The sequence below is a fragment of the Stegodyphus dumicola genome, chromosome 9 (assembly GCF_044657685.1).
Source record: "Stegodyphus dumicola isolate Sdum_Otavi_A_Nest chromosome 9, ASM4465768v1".
Classification (NCBI taxonomy): Eukaryota; Metazoa; Arthropoda; class Arachnida; order Araneae; family Eresidae; genus Stegodyphus; species Stegodyphus dumicola.
Window position 1 is genome coordinate 20,401,672 of NC_140776.1, and position 19,988 is coordinate 20,421,659.

The 19,988-nt window shown below is 32.0% G+C and overlaps 1 protein-coding gene across 3 annotated transcripts in view; it reads left to right on the forward strand.

Moving 5' to 3' along the window:
- Nucleotides 1–19,988, forward strand: part of LOC118192022 (cell adhesion molecule Dscam1-like) — a 1,213,535-nt gene that overhangs the window by 946,916 nt on the left and 246,631 nt on the right. For all 3 annotated transcript variants that reach the window (XM_085823265.1, XM_085823266.1, XM_085823267.1), the window contains exon 18: nucleotides 18,238–18,336. In XM_085823265.1, coding sequence (XP_085679391.1) covers nucleotides 18,238–18,336 — 99 coding nt within the window. The remainder of the gene's footprint in view (nucleotides 1–18,237; nucleotides 18,337–19,988) is intronic.

Genomic DNA, 19,988 nt, shown 5'->3' on the forward strand with positions numbered 1-19,988 from the left:
TATATTGAAAAAACCGTCTCGTCCTTAATTTTTGCACACCAGCGTAGACTGACTGAGAGAACATGACGAAACTGGTGGGAAATCTTTAGTCCAGAGTTTCTTAAACTGATGTCTTCCGTTTTCCGCGATTTCTGTTTCCGCGGTTGTCAAAAACGTTCCTATTTCCGCGAAATCATCATTCTTCATTTCCCCCCTTCCCTAAGGGGGTACATAGTGGGAAGGGGGCTAAGTGGACCTCTCCCAAAGCGTAGGGAAGCAAAAAAACTTTTAGGTTTAAAAAGAAGAATTTTTAAAAGAAATAATCGAAAAATATTTACGATCTCAGATCTTTGCATTTAAAAGGGGAAAGAGAGATATTCAAACTTTGTGATGAGTTTGACAATGAATTAAAAGGTTGTTTCCTAAAGTAAAAAACAACATTCTTCCAAAATTCTGCATAAATGTGAGTTATAATGAAATCTTTTAGAATAAATATTCGTTCTAAAACAACGTTCTTTCTTCTAAAACAGCGACTTCTTTGGTTTTGATTGCGCTTTTAATTCTTTCATTTATGCAAATCCAATAAATTACATTTTCTTTATTTTTATTCTGAATTCAATACTGATAAAATTCATAAAGGGCTAAAGAGGTTTTTTTTTTTTTTTTTTTAGTTCCAATAATGTCTAAAACATGCATATTGATTAATGTAAGATGTGAAAATATCAGCTAATATTGTAGCAAAAGTACAAATGGAATGAAACTTAAGATTACAAGAGGAGCCTAAACTAAGCGTCTAAATGTCTTCAATCTAACGAAGATCTAACTAGATTGAAACTAAACGTCTTCAATCTAACGAAGATCTAACTAGATTGAAACTGAACGTAAAACGAGCGAAAAAATTGTAACGAAATTTGTAGTGGTAAAATGAAACTGACGGTATATCTTTCGAAGATCTTAATAATACTTGTTGATAAATGATCCTGTGGAGAATGAAAATACAAAAGATTTTTCTGAATATGGTAATCTCACTCTCCCGAACAATCCTCCTCCTCAAATGATTTTATTCCAGTGAAATTTAAGTGTATAGAGATCAAGAATATTATGCAACATTTAATTCTTTATTTATGATTAAGCTTGGAAAATATGCTAGTTGCGAGTGGGTTTAATGTTATGTTCTGCCTTTACTTAATATAAATTTTATTTTCCTAATGAAAATTTAATGCTATGGACCAAAGGAAATCCACATGGATCCCTTTGTTTCGCTATTTGCAAACTATGCAGATTAGGTCTGTTTCTAACGCAAACATTGTTATAGAAAGCTATATATCATATTTGATAATATTTGCGATGCAAGTGATGGATTGCGGATATTGCGCTTGTCTCAAATGCCTCGCAGGTTCTGAGAGGCCTTGCTCATTATTCCATGCCTGGAATGGCAGAAGTCTGTCCCATATTAAAAGACTTTGTTATCACTCTAATACCTCGACATTGAAACCTACTAAGAGGAGGGAATGGTGCAATGCTACTCGGTTTTTAATCCTTGCTTTCCGATTGATTCGAAATTGATTTTTTTTCAGTTAAATGTTTACCAGGAGAAAACTTCATAGCATAATCTTTAGAAGAATCTCTAATAAAGCGATTACACTCGTTACAAAGTTTCATTATTTCATGGTCATTAGCCGAATATACATTCTTTGTTAGAAAAGTTCCAGGGGATTTTTTTTATTTCTCAGTTTGCAGTACTAAAAAGGAACAAATGTTGTTTTTATATTACCTGGTGTATATTCTTGATATGACTTTTGCCATGTTTCTACGTAAACTTAGTTGGAACAACACATTGTTCGGATTCTTGTCGCATTTATTAAGTTGACACAATGGATTCTGATTGTGAACATTAAGTTCTGTGTCGCTCGAGAAGTTCTATGTCACTTGCATTAGCTCGAGAAAATCCCTCGTGGAACATGATTAAACAAGCATATGCAGGCGAGGCACTTTCAAGAAGTCGCGTTTTCGAGTGGCACAAAAGGTTTCGTGAAAGCAGAGATTTAGTGCAATTTGATCACAGAGCTAGTCGCCCATCTATAGTACACGTAGGTCGTATATCTACAGTACATCTACATCATACTGATGCACACGTGAAGCGTGTAAGGCAGTTATTGCAAAAAGACCGTTGTAATTGTGTGTATGAAATCAGAAAAACTGAATTTGAATCATGATGCGTGTCATAAGATTTTACGTGCCGATTTAGGGAAACGGGAATTTAATGCAATCGTCCCTCACTCACTGACATATGAATAGAAAGAGAAAAGACGAAGAATTTCTGATAAATTATTGGATAGAGCCCAAACGTGGTCCCACATTTGCGTCAAAAATTACTGGGGGTTTTCTTGATTCCGTGAGTGAAAAGGTGACTGAAAGGAAAGCTTCATCAAGATTATTGCAGACATCCAACGGACTATGACAAATGAGCTTGCAAGCATCGCAGTTGAAGATTTCTCCGCTTGCTTCCAAGACCTCCTGAAACGTTGGTAGCTGTATATACTAATTTCAATTCTATTTCGTAATGACAATTTCCAATGTTTAATTTTTACAAATAATATTGAACTCAAATGCATAAACACGAGGGTGTCGGGGGACGGTTACTTGAGCTTTATCGAAATTTGTGCAGAAATTGCTTTTCACTCAAAATTGAATTGGCTAAAATGTTTAATAGGAATAATTTCCGTGAATATCAGCATTGGTTCATAATCCCTTCTATTCACGGAAATATTTGACCTGACTTGAATTGCCGGTTTGGCTTAGCCTTATTGCTGGAGTAAAGACGAAACACCTTCGTATTTATTTATTAATTATTGTTTTAACGGGAGTTGGTTTGTTCCCCTTAAAAAGTCAACTAATTTCCGACCATTGACAATGATTACATGCATTTAATTTAATTCTTGCTTTTAATTTATTCCTTTTACAATTGAAATTTTGTTATTCATGATTTAATTCCTGTCCCCGTTAAAACATTTTTAACATTTTACTTTCAAGTTACTTCAAAACATCTTTCAAAACATAACTTACACTAGTTAGTTAGTAGTAGTATGGATTCACTCTTTTAAGATAATCGTACTATAATTAACTACAGTTTCTCTTATATATATATTATTATTATTATTATAAACAAAGTTGTAAGAACTATACAAAAACGATTTGTGTATATATATATATATATATAGCCAAAGGAACTACTTTGATAGCAGCTAGGATCATTACTTAGAAAATGCAATTTTCTAATTTTCATGTCCTTTGACATGGAACTTTTCTGTCAAAGGATGTATAAGATTTCAATATATTGATAGCTCGATCTGATTTGCTTCTCGGCAAGCGAACTGCCTGCATGCGTTTTTCATTATTTGTTCCGTGTATGTGGCCTTCGTGGTTAACATGAATGCACGTGGACAGTTTAATTCAAAACCTCTTCACGAAACCATCCTTTCTTTTAAAGATAGCTGTCATGTTTTCTGTCATATTTGATTAGCGTTATTATCTTGTACCATTCATTAGAAGAGAAACGCTCCTATGCTATTATAGACTCGCAGATGATTTTCATACCCCATAATGCTTAACCTCACGAATGGCTAATAACACCTTCCGTTTGCCAGATCTAGATGCTAGGTATTAAAATGACCCGATTCTCTGTCTTGGAATAAGTAAGCTCGTACATTAATAGTGCAACCATTTTAGAAAGTTTTGAAGAGCCTAATATATGACAGAAATGTTATCAGATGCAATACAAATTTCAGACTACAAACAGGTTTGTTTCAAAGCAATACCTTCTCTAAACTAACTACGGTCGACGAAATATAATTGGCAATTACTGTGAGTTGACGCATTTCTGGATGCTAATTGTCAATTTATAGTAATTACCTCTCTGTGTAATAATGTAGCAGAATATTTTCTTCCATGATACTTCTTTATATGATCAATATTGATAATTCCTCTAATTTTCCTGTACTGATATTTACACTCTCGATCCTGCAGGCGTACTTCATTTAAAATAGACTTAATATATTCAGTGTAGAACCTTTTATTGTGAAATAACAAGACCCTAATATCATCTTCCTTTTAGTCCCTATATAGTAGCTACACCCATAACAATATCCTCCTCTGGATCTGGAAGCAGCTAAGAAATAAGTGAAATTAAAACTTTTATTTTTTATCTATTTAGCCAGTTTTACTAGGAACTATTCACCTGTAATTGCAATAAACGTAGGCCGTATTTATATTTGCAAGTAAAGAAATGTTTAACTCTGAAAAAAGTGCCTTGGGATTTCTTGGGATTTTGTGTTATAAGTAATACCGATTTAATTTTTAAGTCGTTTATCTTTCCCTCTTGGAAATTTATTTCAAATATTTTATTACTTTCTTGGTAATTACTTTATAATTTATTTTCTCCCTGCTTTCTGCATGCCTTCTTGCATGCTTTGGCTGATGTTAGCACACTCGGCGAGTATTCGACGGGTCCAGATTCGAGTCCCGGCGAGGACACTGCACACTTTTCTCATCTCCTGCTTCAAAATAACTAAATGTCTCTAAAGAGGTGACCGAACTAAAAAATATTGTGAATGTTAATTCTTCACCACCAGGATTTGGCGATTTGGGTCCCCTAATCCTGTGTCGCCCTTTGAAAGAGAATATTTTCTCTCTCTTTTCTGTATGCCTTGGTGGTGTAAAGGTTAGCACACTCGACGCGTATTTGAGAGGTCCAGATTCGAGTCCCAGCGAAGGCACCGCACATTTTTCCCATCTACCGCTTCAAAATAACCTAATGACTCTATAATTTGTTTCACCGCTGTTTGTTTTTCTTCTTGATAAATCATGAATATTATAATTCTGACTGAATAGTAGTTGAAATATTTACTTGCATAAAAGCTCTGTGTATGTATGCACATAATAGAACAAATTCCAGCATACGTCATATAAAATTCACTTAGTATCCTACAACAATACGTTTGCATTATTACATCAGTTCCAACTATACTCGCGAATTTTGGTATGAGGTATACATCAATAATGTATCTTTCACGGTGCATCACAAATGCAGCTAATATGAATGCAAGCAAATTTCTCCACTCGTAAACAGGTTCTTTAATCTAAGGTAATTCAGTGATCCGCTCAGTTCAAATATTTAAAAGTCTCCAAAACGAGTGACTTCTAAAGTCACAGAACCTCTTCAGATCTGCAAAGAGTGCTTTGATTAATCCGAAGTCAAGTAATTTCCAATCGCATATTAATTTCCTTTGGGGAAGTTAAATTCTGAATGAGAATTTATATTAAACTACTGTTGACGTTACTGAAAATCTTACTCAGCATACGTTCCCTGGATACTTGGAAATTTATCTCCGTTTCAATAGAAACTCCTATGAGATCGAGTGATAGCTCTCGATGCATTTGATATGCCTCGATTAGATGAAAGTGCTTTCCTTTTCTAAATATATATCTTTAAAATTGCATATAAGATTAAATTTGTTAACTGAAATCAATGATTTCATCGTCAGCGTATTTCTCCCTCATGATCTCAAGAATTAATCACTTTTAAAGCTTGTCATCGTTATATTTCTTTCCTTCCCTTTATTTTGTATAATTTTATTTCTTATTTTTCCTATTTTTTGTTTAGAAAATCGAATAATACTCACATTTCATTTATCATCTCAGAAATCAAAATTTCTCAAATTTTACTGTTTACCACAGTCTAGGAACATTTAAAATGATTCAAGTTGGAAAACCGTTTTTCAAAGCCATTTCTGAGAAGTCCTTCAGCAAATACACATGAAAGTTTCGTGAAGACAACTATTAAAATAATCTGATGTGTACACTACATGATTTCCTTGTACGGAATATTGAATTGTACCCACTTGTCCTGCATTTGATTTAAACTTATTTCGTCGAATTTCATTAGAGATACATTTGTCATTCAATTAATTCACTTCTCACTCCGCGGCAAAGCAAAAATACGTAAAAACTCAAAAGTATCTTAATTAAAAATTGAAAGATATAGAAAAACGAAAAACACCAAATACAGTTAAAACAATTTAAAAAATCTATTTTTACAATTAAAATTACACTTTCTGCACAAAACAAAGCAATGCGGCCAGCAAGCAGGAAAGAAGACAGATTTTTAGGCGCACACGACTAAAAGTTTCCTTTGGTCTTACTCGATAAAACGACACTGAATGTGCAGAAACACATTCACTATTTTGCTAAGTTTTAAATGTAAACACATATAGCTGCTATGGTGCAAAAACTAGACTTAGCCGAACTTGAACACTTTTTAAATTGTTAATAATTCTACAACTATTGCATGCAGATTAACTAAAATCATAAAATCCTTAACCGGAAGATGAGAAGTAATGTAAAAAAATGTACAATTTACCAACGCATAAGAATAAAAAACCTGAGCTCACTAAGTCGAGTAACAGAGTGGTATATATATATACTTTTGCTGCGGGCGATTACAACCAAAAAAGGAAGGTGCACAACTACAAGTTATAGCAGTTTTATATGCAAAATTCCAACATTCTGAATCTACTCATTCGAGTTATGCGAGATAAATACATACATACGTACAGACGCCACGAAAAAATAAAAATTTCTTTTCAATACTTTTCAAATCAGTTTCATAATTCTTTTTGGGAAAACGAGTCCTTATTTGCAGATGTCACTCAAAAAGATTGTTAAACCGCATTCGATAGCAGCCAAAATGGATATTTTCTTGAAATGGGGTACCCGGAATTTTTCGTGATTACAATACTTCCCTTACTTCGTACAAGGAAGTAGCCCACCAGCGGCCGGGCGGTAAAGTCGCTGAACACTGATAGTTCGGTCCGAAGTTCAAATGCTGCGAACGGGCTGGCTGCATGGGCGTTTTTGTGGTTTTCCCCATGTGTAATGTGTATACGAGCCAGTTTCCCTTAGAAAAGTCCTCCACGAAGGTATCCCCCCCTTAGGCATATAGCCTTAGTGTGCTTTGCCGTAATTGAATAAACCAAACTAAACCGTACAAGGAATTAAAATTACAATAATGACGGTAAACACAGAAGGATTTAATTCTCTATTAGAGGAAAATATTGTTATATCTATTAAATCGCAATGATTCTTAATTTTTAAGTATAATCACACTGGTTATAATAAAATAAATCTGTTATGTTTCACATAATCAGCCAAAACTGCAGAAAGTAGTTTTGAAGTTAGTTTTAGCTTGAAAAAGTACAGTATTTAGAAAAATTAGTAGTAGATATTTATTTTATAACTGCATCTTTACTGAAAATATTTGTTGAAACTGAGTGAACTTCTAATTTTATTTATTTATTTATTTTTTTTTTACTTTCGTTCACAGTAAGAGATGGTTTTCATCAAATTCTGCGAACTCCTATAATTTTGCTGATGTTGGTAAAATAAATAAATAAATAAATTAAGCTTTCAGATTTCATATATTTTTTTTTTCAATTACAGACAGATACATATTTCGGGAACTTTTGGGCTAAAAAATATTTGTTAACAATATACCTTTAGAATTTTCAATAAACAATATCGCGTGCTGGAAATAAAAATGGTTTATTTCTTAAGTGTTGCCATTGCTCGTTTTGAAATTGTTGAGTTTTTTTCAATCAAAAATTCGTTAAAAGGTTACAAAACATGAAATAGACAATAAAATAAATTCGAAATTCCAATTTCGGGCTTAAATTTGCCCATGTTCGGGTGGAAGACTATGATATTCAAAATTTAATGCCTCTAGGTAGCTATGTTTTTTTCACAATGCGAGGAACATACACTTGGTGGCAATAATATGAAAGGTTATACATAACATTTAAGTGATTCGACCTAAAATGCACTTTCGAAATTTTAATAGCTCTTCTAAGCTAAAGCCGTTTGGGTTTAAAAAAAATGTAAGCATTTTTAAGTTTGCAAGGCCTTTTGTTTAAATAAAGGTCTTGTCAACTTAAAAAGTATAAGTTTTATTTTTTTCCTCCCAATGATTTTTCTCTGCCGCAATTTCAGCTCGCACTTCTTTTAGCTATTTAAGTCCACTTTTTTCATTGAAGTCATTGAACTAATAGTTTCAATCAAGGTGATTTGGACTTCTAATTAAAATTATTTAATTCCTCTCTTTTAAAATAAATAACTTTTTTCATGATTACTGGAAAATTAAAGAAGGTATTAAGATACAACATACAGTTTGTAAAACATTATGACTGATTTTGACCTTGGCTGAAGTTCCATGAAGAAAGATTTATCCACCCCCATATTGTATAATCTTAATTCATGATGTTACACGATTCATTCGAACTTTAAAAAATAAAAATGAGAAACTAAAGTAAGTTCTCCTTGATGTTGCAACCCTAAAGACTTCTTTTATTATTATGAATTAAAATATGCTTAAACCATTCTGTAATTATCATTTAAGTTATTAAATTATCTCATATATTGATTGAACATAGCGTCCACAAAAAAGTAATTTGGTTGTCCACATTAGATTTTTTTAATTAAATTTTCCGTCAATAGATGGAGATACTTGCAGCGTTTCTCTCTGTTAACTGATGTTTTGCAGGAGAACTTTCTAGAATATTCTCATTATGTGATTTTCTTTTTGCACATGGTTTACATTTCACCCACTTACTAGCATCTGAGGCAAAAGACAAGAAGAAATTCTTTCAAATATTTTCCTTATGTTAAACTTTACACACATTACCTTATTTCTCATTAGCAAGTTTCGTTGTTCTAACGTAGTAATTTGCCCAATTAATTTACCATAAATTTTGCAAACGTAATAAATAATATAGTATGAAAAATATTTTATAAGAATTGCATGGTATAGAATGCCATTAAACTGCTCTTCATTTCAGCAACTGCATTTAAGATTACTACGTGAGTAAACTTATTCTTACTGCCATTTGGTTCTAAGCCATGAAGATATATTTATATATTTTTGCCACTTTTGTCATTTTTATATATCATGTATATAGTTTATTTATATTATTCTGAAGTTGCGGCTCCTGGTGCCATAAAAATATATTTAGAATAACATGCCATTTGCCCGATTAGACTTCTAAAAGCTATTACATTTACTTCCTTGTACGAAGTAAAGAAAGTATTGTAAGCGCGAAAAGATTCGGATATTATATTGTAACGAAAATATCTATTTCAATCGCTTTCGAATCTTTTTGAACAATGTTTTTGCTTGTCATCTTTACGTACGGAGAGAATAAAGGACTGTTTTTGCCAAAAAGGATTGTAAAATGGATTCAGAAGAGACTTTTTCTTGACGTCTGTACGTATGTATGTATCTCGCATAACTCAAGAACGAGTAGTCGTAGAACGTTAAAATTTCATATATGGTAATGCTGTAAGATGTAGTTGTGCACCTCCCTTTTTGGTTGTAATTGGATGCATTAGTCCTATATTTATATATATTTATGTATATCTATATATTCCCACTCTGTTACCTGGCTCGGTGAGCTTAGATTTTTTATTCTTATGTGTTGGTAAATTGTGCATTTTTTGTTTTAAAAGTAATTGCATTATGTGGTTCTTAATGTTCCGGTTACATTTTTATGACTCAAGTTAATCTGCATGCAAGAGTTGTAGAAGTATCAACCATTTAAAAGTTTAAGTGGTGAGTTAAGCCTAACGAATCGCCATTTTTTACATTTGAAATTCAGCAGAATAATGAATTAAGTCAGTTTCTGCACCTTCAGTGTCTTTTTCCCGCATGGGACTAAAATACAGTTTTGCGCATTGAAAAATCTGCCTTCTTGTCCGCTGGCGGAATTGCTTGTTTTTGCAGAGAAACTCTAATTTTAATCGAAAAAAAAATTGTTTCTTTTTAACTGTTTTAACTGCATTTGTTTTTCTGGATTTTACAATTTTTAATGAAGATGTTTTGAATTTTTATGTATTTTTGCTTTGCCGTGAAGTGAGAACTGTATTAATTGAATGAATTAATATCCCTAATGAAATTCGAGGAAATAAGTTTAAATAAAATGCAAACAAAAATGTGTATAATTGAGTAGGCCATACAATGAAGTCATGTGGTGTATACTTCAGATTTTTCTTTAATTCGTATCTTTATCCACATATGGTAACTAAACATATATCATAAGGAAAAAAAAATATGTAGAAATGATAGCTGATAATTTATAACTTTTTTTTTTTTTTTTTTAAATTCCACTATCCATAAGGTGATTCGGAAAATCATTAAGAACTTTCACCAACTATGACTGAAAACTAACCGAGCAAATTCTTAGTATGTGAGAATTGATTTTATAAATACCTCACTGATGTTAAGGAAAATTTCACATGGAAGTATCGGAAAGTCAAAGCAGCGAATTTTCAATCAATCACTTCCATAAAAAAATTCTTATCGATTATCCATTAACAAAAAAATTCGAACTACGATAAAACATCTCACCATATCTAAGTTCAATTAAGTTCTAAAAATGATTTTTTTAAATTTCAAGGTAAAGAGTAATTACATGGAACTTACTGTCATTTTCACAGAGTAATAAATCATGTCAGCATAGACATTTAAATCAAAAAATATATGAAAAATTTATTTCATTTTGCTATGCGCAATGAGTACGATGACATCGGTTGCTTTCGAAAACGAATTATGATTGAGAAGTTTTGTAGCATATCTGAATTAACTTAAAAACAGAACCACTATCTAACACCCAAGCATTTTAAGAAGTGGGAAATTTTGATTAACCTAGTAGAACCAGAAGTGCATTTAAAAGAGAGGCAGAATAAAGTATGTTTGCTATCATACTTCTATGCTATCTTACAAGTATGTTATCTGGATATTCCACTGGCACTGTTTGATTAATTTGCTTTACTTTCTAATCTGTATATGGTACTGGAGATTTCTGAAATATAAAAATATATGATAAAATTTTGGTAAAATTCTGAAGACATAGGTAAAAATAGTTAAATAATTTGAGATTTCCAAATTTTTGATTGCAGATGATCTCTTTAGGCCTTTTTTGTTCCAATATAGCATTTAAATTTTTATTTTAAACTCAGAAATGTATTAAATCCTTTTATAATTTAATGAAACATAAATATATAAATGGCCCACTTAGGAAATACTGCGTTCACTGACGAGTATATTCGTTTGAAATGTTGAAGTCTTGGACTCCACATTTGCAGTTTAGAGTTGTAGAGTAAGCAAATGATTGACTATTCTATGAACTATTGAGGGAATATTAACTATAAATGACTGACGTACTACTTGCTATAGAAAATCTATCGATGGTGTATAGATTATTAATGAGCTATTAATTATGAATGACAGATGGACTATTGTCTATTGATTATTGGCTATGGTTGAACTATTGACTACTTGCTGTGGAAGAACTATTTATGGTCTATTGACTACTGATGGATTATTAATTATGTATGGTTAATGGAATATTGTCTATTAACTCTTGGGGCTATGGGCGAACTATTGACTCCTGGCTGTGGAAGAGCTATGGATGGTCTGTTGAGTATTGATGGACTACTGACTACTGATCAACTATAGACTAAGTCTAATGACTAATCTAGAATAGTCAATAGAAATAATGACTATTCTAGATATGTAAAACCTATAAGTTTTAAGGCTATATAGGGTTTATTTATTGCATCTATAAACAATGCACTGAATATTTGAACTTATGTAATAAATATCTATTTTCTAACATATAATGCATTATGTGCTGTATATCTATCTATGTGTACATATATATACACAAGACTATCCTTCTGCTAAATGTTAAGGTACAAATAGTACCCAATATCTGAAGCAGTAAAAGTGCAACATATCACATGAAATGTAGGAAAATAGCTATGTAAATCTGTAATTTTTTTCTAATACTCAATAAAGATATGGCTTGGTTTGTTTATTATGGCAAAGCACACTAACGCTATCTGCCTATGGTGATGGATGCCTTCTTGGAGAACTTTCTGATGGAAACTGACTTGTAAACACGTAACACGTCAATAAAGATATATATCATCTGGATGACATAATCCGCTTGTTCTGTATAAAATCCTTAAGATGTATCTCGATGGAGATTAGAGTAGAGTTGAGTTGAGAGCTGTAGACAAAACTTCGAAAACAGACAAAAGTACATGAATTGTAGGAGAAATTGATTCGGGTTGTAAATGAAACCTTGTTCTTCATACGTGAAAGTAGTTATAATGAAGCAATGTTTTAATGTTACCACTCATTTTCTGAGTCTTTTATCATAAACTTCCCAGTGCACGTTTCCGATGGCATATTTATCGTATATGTGAGTCTTTTGAGGAAAGAAGATTTTCTCGATTTATATATTTTACTTTGTCTAAGAGCATGTATACAATTTATTCAAATTTATCACTCTCGAAATTCCTAAAATTTAGTATCTTGTCCGATTCCTGCACTTCATGATGCTCGTTATTAAACTCATGTTTATTTAAATATAATTAGTGCCCATCAATGGTCGAGCGGTAAAGCCGCTGAACACTGGTAGTTCGTTCCGGATGCGAACGGGCTGGCTGTATAGGCGTTAAGCGTTTTTGCCCATGTGTAATTTATACCAGCCAGTTTTCCTTAAAAAAGCCTTCACAAAGTCATCCGTCACCTTAGGCAAATAGGACTCGAGTACATTGCTATAATTAAGCAAATCATTCCAAGTCTTAATGTAACTGGCATTTTCATCTTTCTCATCATATTACTTCAAACTTTTAGTTATCTGCAATGCCATACTTAGTATCTCATTTATCTTGAAAATGAAACTGCAGAGTAGCTGTAACATAAATTCAATTACAAGTATGAAAATACTGAGTGTCATATAATTGAACTAATAGTATGGTTGCAGGAGAAAACATCGTTGTAGGGGAAAAAAAGCGAGGGAAAAATTTGCAGCTCTGAAACATCGTGAAAGAAAATAGAATTGATGACAAAATTTTGCAGTTTGAAAACAGCTTCGCATAAAATATCACGGTAAAAGGTAAAACAATTATAAAGCATCGAACGACAAAAAGTAATTGCCGAAATATAAACTTATGTGGATTGAGGTGTTCAGAATTCTACGGAGCCTATTGTTGCTTTTAGCGAGTTTTGAGAGCAGTGAACCAAGGCCATCTTAGATGGGAGAAGAAGGCGTTGGTTCACTGCTTTCAAAACTCGCTAAAAGCAAAAATAGGCTCCGTAGAATTCTAAACACCTAGATTTGCCGTACTCAAGATGACCTTTCATTGTTTTAGAGGATTTGGGTCTTCTGTAGAGCTGGTCATCTTAGGGAGGTGATTTTGAATTAAAGGTGTTAATGCACGTTTTCACAAATACCTGTTATTTTCAGAGACAGTCTTTTTGGGCAAGTAATCTATGTGAAAGTAGTCCCTACATTTTAATCAGAATGTAGAGAAAAAGGAGAGAAATGTAGAAAAAAAAATGAGAAAAAAAATGTAGAGAAAAATGTAAAACAGAGATTTTTTCCCATATATGAATTTTAGATGTTGTTTAAAATGCTAACTGAAGTTACCCATAATTATCTTTTATTTAATGTGCAGATCACATTATTTTCATTGTACATGAGCAATTTTAATTCACGATTTTCCCGTTTTTAACCAATTCTACGATACTTTTCTGAAAATTATTCCATATCAGGAAATAAAATGTCAGCGTTTGATTTACTTATCGGGAATAACACTTTTTAAAGAGAACTTCAAAATTTTCAGCTTATCCGATTGGTTTACAATTATCTAATAAGTATCAGCTTCAGTATTCCTTTTACATTAAAAGTACAACAAATGTAAATAATAATATGCAGGCACGGCCACATAATGTTATAGTTAATATAGGCCTTCTGTGAGGGTAGTCGTTTTAGAAAAGTAATATTCAATTCTAATATTTATCTATGATTACTAAAATTACTATATCATTAACCATACGGTAAGTTTAATACACATAACGATATCCATAGCATTTATACGATAAGTCTTCTTGTAAATTTAAACGAATTGAACAAAAAGTCACTTTAATTGTTATATTGAATTATCTGTTCACTTTCTTTCTAAATTTGTTTCATGGCTCACAGTTTAATAATTAGTTGATTTAAGTAGCTGGCTGCGGAAGCCCATTATGGGAGTACACACACATACACGTATAAATGGATAGATAGACAAGCAGAAATGTAGATCAATTTTAATAAGCATTTGCAAGTTACAGGCGTAGGAAGTTGGGAGTCTTTTCAAAAGAAATCGTTAATTATGTATTCTGCTTTTTAAAGCCCATGTTTTACTTCATTAAACTGTTTGGGATGAATGTATAATTTAAGAAGATTCATTTCAAGAGCCAATGTCATTATTTTATTTGTATAACAATACCTTTCTAAACCACCAACTCCTCACTGTTCCAGATGATACTGGTCTACTGTAGAGATGGTCATTTCCAGAGATGTTTATTACCAATGATGGGTGAGGGAAGCTCATATGTTACTGAATAAATCTTTTAAATTTTACATTAAAAGTTACGTTTGTTGTATATTTGTTGTACTTTTAATGTAGAAGTTGGTCATTCCAGAGATGTTTATTAGCGATGATGGGTACGGGAAGCTCATATGTTTCTGAATACCTCTTTTAACTTTTACATTAAAAGTTACGTTTGTTGTACATTTGTTGTACTTTTAATGTAAAAGCTGGTCATTCCAATGATGTTTATTACCGATGATGGGTGAGGGAAGCTCATATGTTACTGCATACCTCTTTTAACTTCTTTATATATAGTAAAGGAACACTTGTAATGGAGAAATATTTCCGTTTTCAGATTTCAACGGAAATGCCCACTTTGGCCGTTCCCAAATCCATTTTTAATATTTTTTGTGTTGACGTGTGTATCCATGAACACAATCCTTGTTAATTACAGAAGTGTTTTAAATGATAAAAATATTCATGTTTTTCCATTGTCAATTTTTTTAAAATTTGTTTTGGGCAAATAATAAAATCTAACCTTCAATGCAGTGTCGTTATGAAAAAGTAAAATTATAGGAAGTTTGACTCGTACGGAAAAAAATTGACATGGATATTTAATTTGTAGGGTTTATATTTATATTAACTAACATTTATTTTAAGTTTAAGCTATCTTTCCTGTCAAGCTTTTACTTTCCCCTAGAATTGCCAATGCCAGAGTATGTAAATTTTAGTAGAACGCGTAGAGTATTCAAATTTTAGCAGAAGTAATTGAGTTTAAATAGAAGGGAAGCGAGATTGTAAGTGTGCTTCTTGAATCACGAGCGTGAAGGTTGCTAGGTAGAAATTTAAGAACCGCGCGTTTCGACCTGGGTGCCTACTTCGGCATTTCGTTGAATCTTGTTTGCTGGATCTCAGCTGTATCTTAGAACGCGGTTAAGTTAGTTACGATTATAGAGCCTCGTAGATAGTGACTTTGTTATTTATTCATCCTGTCATTTATTTTTAGTTGCATTTTTGTCTATTTTGTTTAACCGCCGGGTCGGCGTAGTTTGTGAGCGTCAAGTGAACGCAACTGTGATTTCTAAAGTGAAATAAAAAGGGAGTTAAACCCTTCTTAAGAGTTTGTGTAATTTCTAGTTCATAGCAGTCACTACTACTGTTGCTGACAAGTTGGGGCCTCCCAACATCATAAATTTCAAAATTTGCAATTCTTGATGTCATTTTTTACCTTGACTTGAGGCATTGTATAATTAAATTAGAATATTTCGACGAAATAACTTTAAACGAAGTGCAGCAAAACATGTTATCTGCACTTCGTTTGTGTACAGGCCGTACAAGGAAGTCGTGTGGTGTCCACACCATGTTTTTTTAAATTACGGAAATATATTTAAATACATTTATATGAATGTACACCAGTTCTTGCCTTATTTCTTCCCATAATTTAACACTTTTTATGGAATTTTCGAATCAGCCCTTTATTTTTTCGTGGTGTAAATGATTATAATAAACTAACATGAGGAAAATCAATAATTCCATTATTGGCGAGAGCACTGTTAATTTCTCACTTTTCCCGATTCCAAAAAATCTTAATATTTTCTGCAGTGGACAATAGCATAACATAGATTTCATCTACTGGGTGCGATTCTCTTCCCATTCACTTTTGATTAGGGAAGAATCTAAGAAATTATTATTTCCTGTTGTACATGCTCTGGTGGCTCAAGTGATTAGCATCTCAAGCTGAAAAATGGTTTCGTGGTTCGGAATCCTAGAGAGTGCACTCTCGGTTACAAAAAATCTCACTTTTCTCGGTTACAAAAAATTATAATAATCTCTACAGAATTATAATAATTTGTGTCGAAATACGTAAGGAGACAAGAATTCCCACTAACTGGAGTGAGTTGAGTACGTGAAACGGTTTTAAGTACACACATGCATTCTCTGCGTAGTCTTATTAAGGTCTTCAATTATAGCTTAAATTAAAATAATTTTTAAATTAATTCTATATCAGAATTTTAATTAATGTTAATATATTACAAATAAATTAATACTTAATTAGTATATTAATATATTACAAACAAATTAATATTAATTAGTATATTAATATATTACAAACAAATTAATATTAATTAGTATATTAATATATTACAAACAAATTAATATTTAATTAAAAAGGTCTTTGAAAAATAAAAAAAAGAGATTGAGTAAATTTCTGTTGTCTGAGAGGAAAATAATAAAATGTATAATTCTAAAATAAATGCCATTTTCCTGAATGATCTAAGTATTCGTAAACAAAGGAAATTTTAAGTATGACTGCCGAATCCACCAGACTTTTTTTTAATCTTTTATCATTTTTTACTATTTTTATCGTTCAAAAATCCAGATGGGAAAATTACACGAATAATTTATTTTCCAAAGGAGGCGGTTTCAATGAAACATAAGAAATGAAAATATAATATTCCGAAGGAGTCGGTTATAGTAAGACCATAGCAAATGAAAAGGAGGCATGGATAAACCACAGGATTATTACAATATTATTTTTTGAAAGAAACTTGCACTACAAAAATAATGCGTAGTAATTTTAACATTGTAATATTGAAAAAGATATCTTCATTTCAGCTTACCTGTAATCTGAATCTCCCCCATTCATATTGTTATCTCTATTAAGTTGGCATAGAATACAACAGTTCAAAGCTTGAAGGAAAATGTTCAACGTGACCTTCGCAGATAGTTTGCGTGTTAGTAAATCGAAAACAATCATTTCGTGGACGAATCTGTTTTAAAATTTAGGAAAGCTCTTTCTCTTATCGCACTGAAGAAGGGAAAAATTATGCGAATATTTTATTTATTTATTTATTTATTTATTTTTCAAAGTGGAGCTACGGAAAAAAAATATGCGAGAGAGGAAAATACGCGCGGAAATCCGGTATATCATTCTGTAAAATGGCATTTAACAAATAATATTTTCACTAAGTAATAATAAAGAAGAAATTTAGAACTACTATTTTTTACATATCCGAAAATGCTGTTCCTAGAAACATTATTATTCTTAAATTGATTTGGATTGGATTATTCGATTATGGAAAAGCACACGAGGGCTATCTGCCTAAAGGGAGGGATGCCTTCGTGGAGGACTTTCTAAGGGAACTGGCTCGTATACACGTTACACATGGGGAAAACCACGAAAACGCCCATGCAGCCAGCCCGTTCGCCGGATTCGAACCTCGGACCGAACTACCAGTGTTCAGCGTTTACCGCTCTGCCCCTTATTCTTAAATGTAAAATTATGAAATATATTCAATAATAGTGAAAAACAAAAACTGCTTTGGATTTTTAACCCTTTACTTAAAGATGTGTAGTATTCATCAATGAAAGCAAATGAGAAACGAAACGTAATGTTTAGCGCTAATCTATAGTGAAGTTCCTAACTTTGAAGAGCATACCAGCGGCCGAGCGCTAAAGTCGTTGAACACTGGTAGTTCGGTCCGAGGTTCGAATCCTGCGAACGTGCTGGCTGCGTGGGCGTTTGCGTGGCTTCCCCAAGGTGTAACGTGTATACGAGCAAGTTTCCCTTAGAAAGTCCTCCACGAAGGCATCTTTTTCCTTAGGCAGATAGCCCTAAAGCGTTTTGCCGTAATTAAATAAACCTAACTTTGAAGGCGAATGAATTGAATTGCAAGTGTCTGGTCAGTTGAAACAAAGTGTAATTTTCGTAATTTTGGCTAAAAATGCGAGTTATGGAATTCGAAAAATTTTCTATTATGTTTTCTTATTGTGTTCTTCTAGATCCACCATCAGCACCACTTTTAAAGGTTATTGATACTTCAGCTACGTCGATTAATCTTCACTGGGAAGCAACAGCTACAGCAGAAAGACCTATAACAGGTAAAAATAAATAAACATAAAGCCTTTTTATGATCTCTACATATTCTACATCTTGAATAAGCAATTAGAAAGAAATTATAGGGTATATGAAGATGAGTTTAAATTATTTATTACTGCATTCTTCAATGTATTTTTCAGCTTTCACTGTTTCATTATGTATTAAAATAGTCTTAATACATAAACATTGCTATTTTTAGCTGAAATGATGAAGAGGTTTTTTCCTTTTGCTCAATTTAAATGCTTATATTTATAATTTGTTCTCCATTTTAAAATTTCAGTAGTTTAGCTTCAAAGGATTAAGGAATTACACACGCAATAATAATAATAATAATAATTAAATTTATAAACTTCTAATGATAGATTTTTCTTTAAAATACTAACAGTACAAATTAATTAGCTTTTTGAAAAAACCGTTATTGACCAGCGTTACGAAAGTACTATTAATTAAAATTCATATTTTGAAGATATTTCAATGCTCTCACACCGTTTATAACTACGTTATCAGCCACTAGACGGCAGCACCATGCAACAAAGTTGGAGGAGACGCTCAAAAATCGTCTTGCTTTAAATTTTTATTGCTTTATTTTTATTAAAATTTCAAACAAGTTGCAGCTATATTTAATTGCAACAGACAATAAGAGAGTTTTAAAGTTTAATAATTTAGCTTATTTTCTTTACAGACTTACAGACGTACACAGTCAAACATCGATGCATCCGAATTTACGTTTCTATTGATCTAACTTAACATAAAATCATTTTCCCAATCATTCCGTATTTAGTGACAGAATTTCTCATCTAAATATTTTATAGCCGTATATATTGTGCAGCTACATGCAGCTGTTAAATCGTGATAAACTTATAATATTTACCTCCATTTTGTTCCATTTCCATCATTTTCCTTTGTTTTGGCGGGGAGGGATTGCGATTGGACTTCTGTGCATTTATTATTGCTAATAAAATTAATTCTGAATCTCAAACTACCAATGGAATTTGTGATGAAAAAAAGCATCAAATTTCAAAAGCAAAGATATAGAGGAGGAAAATTAGCTCTGCAGAAATTAAAAATGCGAAAGATTAATAGATTATTTAAATGATTTTTTTTTTTTTTTTTTTTTTGTCTGGCTGACTAAATTGTTTTTAATTACTGTTTTCGCTGTTTTTATTACTGTTTTCACAACGAAAATTATTGCCTTGAATAAATTAATAAAGAAAAGCTCTTTTGTGTGTTAAATTACAAGTTTCTTACGCATATGTTTGAAACATAAATGCACTAGAAAATTGACAAGTTCAAATAAACTTTTAATGTGTGTCAACTTTAAAACTCTCCTAAGTTTCATTATTTCATCATAATTAGCAGCAAAAAAGTCGATCTTTAGCACTTAATACGTGTAATATCTTGAAAGAAAGTACAGCTCGGGCGTTTAGCGGGATATTAACACTAATTAATTAATTAGTATTTTTTTATTTTGCACTTGTTTAATAATATGCTCTGTTTCAATGAGTTGTCAAATAGAGGTCTGAACTGCAGTAAGTCAAGAAAGAAGCAAAATAAAATTAATATATTTATAATGGTATAACAATATCAAAACGAAATGATTTTGTAAAAGACACATTTTAAAAAAAATCTGTTGTTGTTAGATTATTTGGATGCA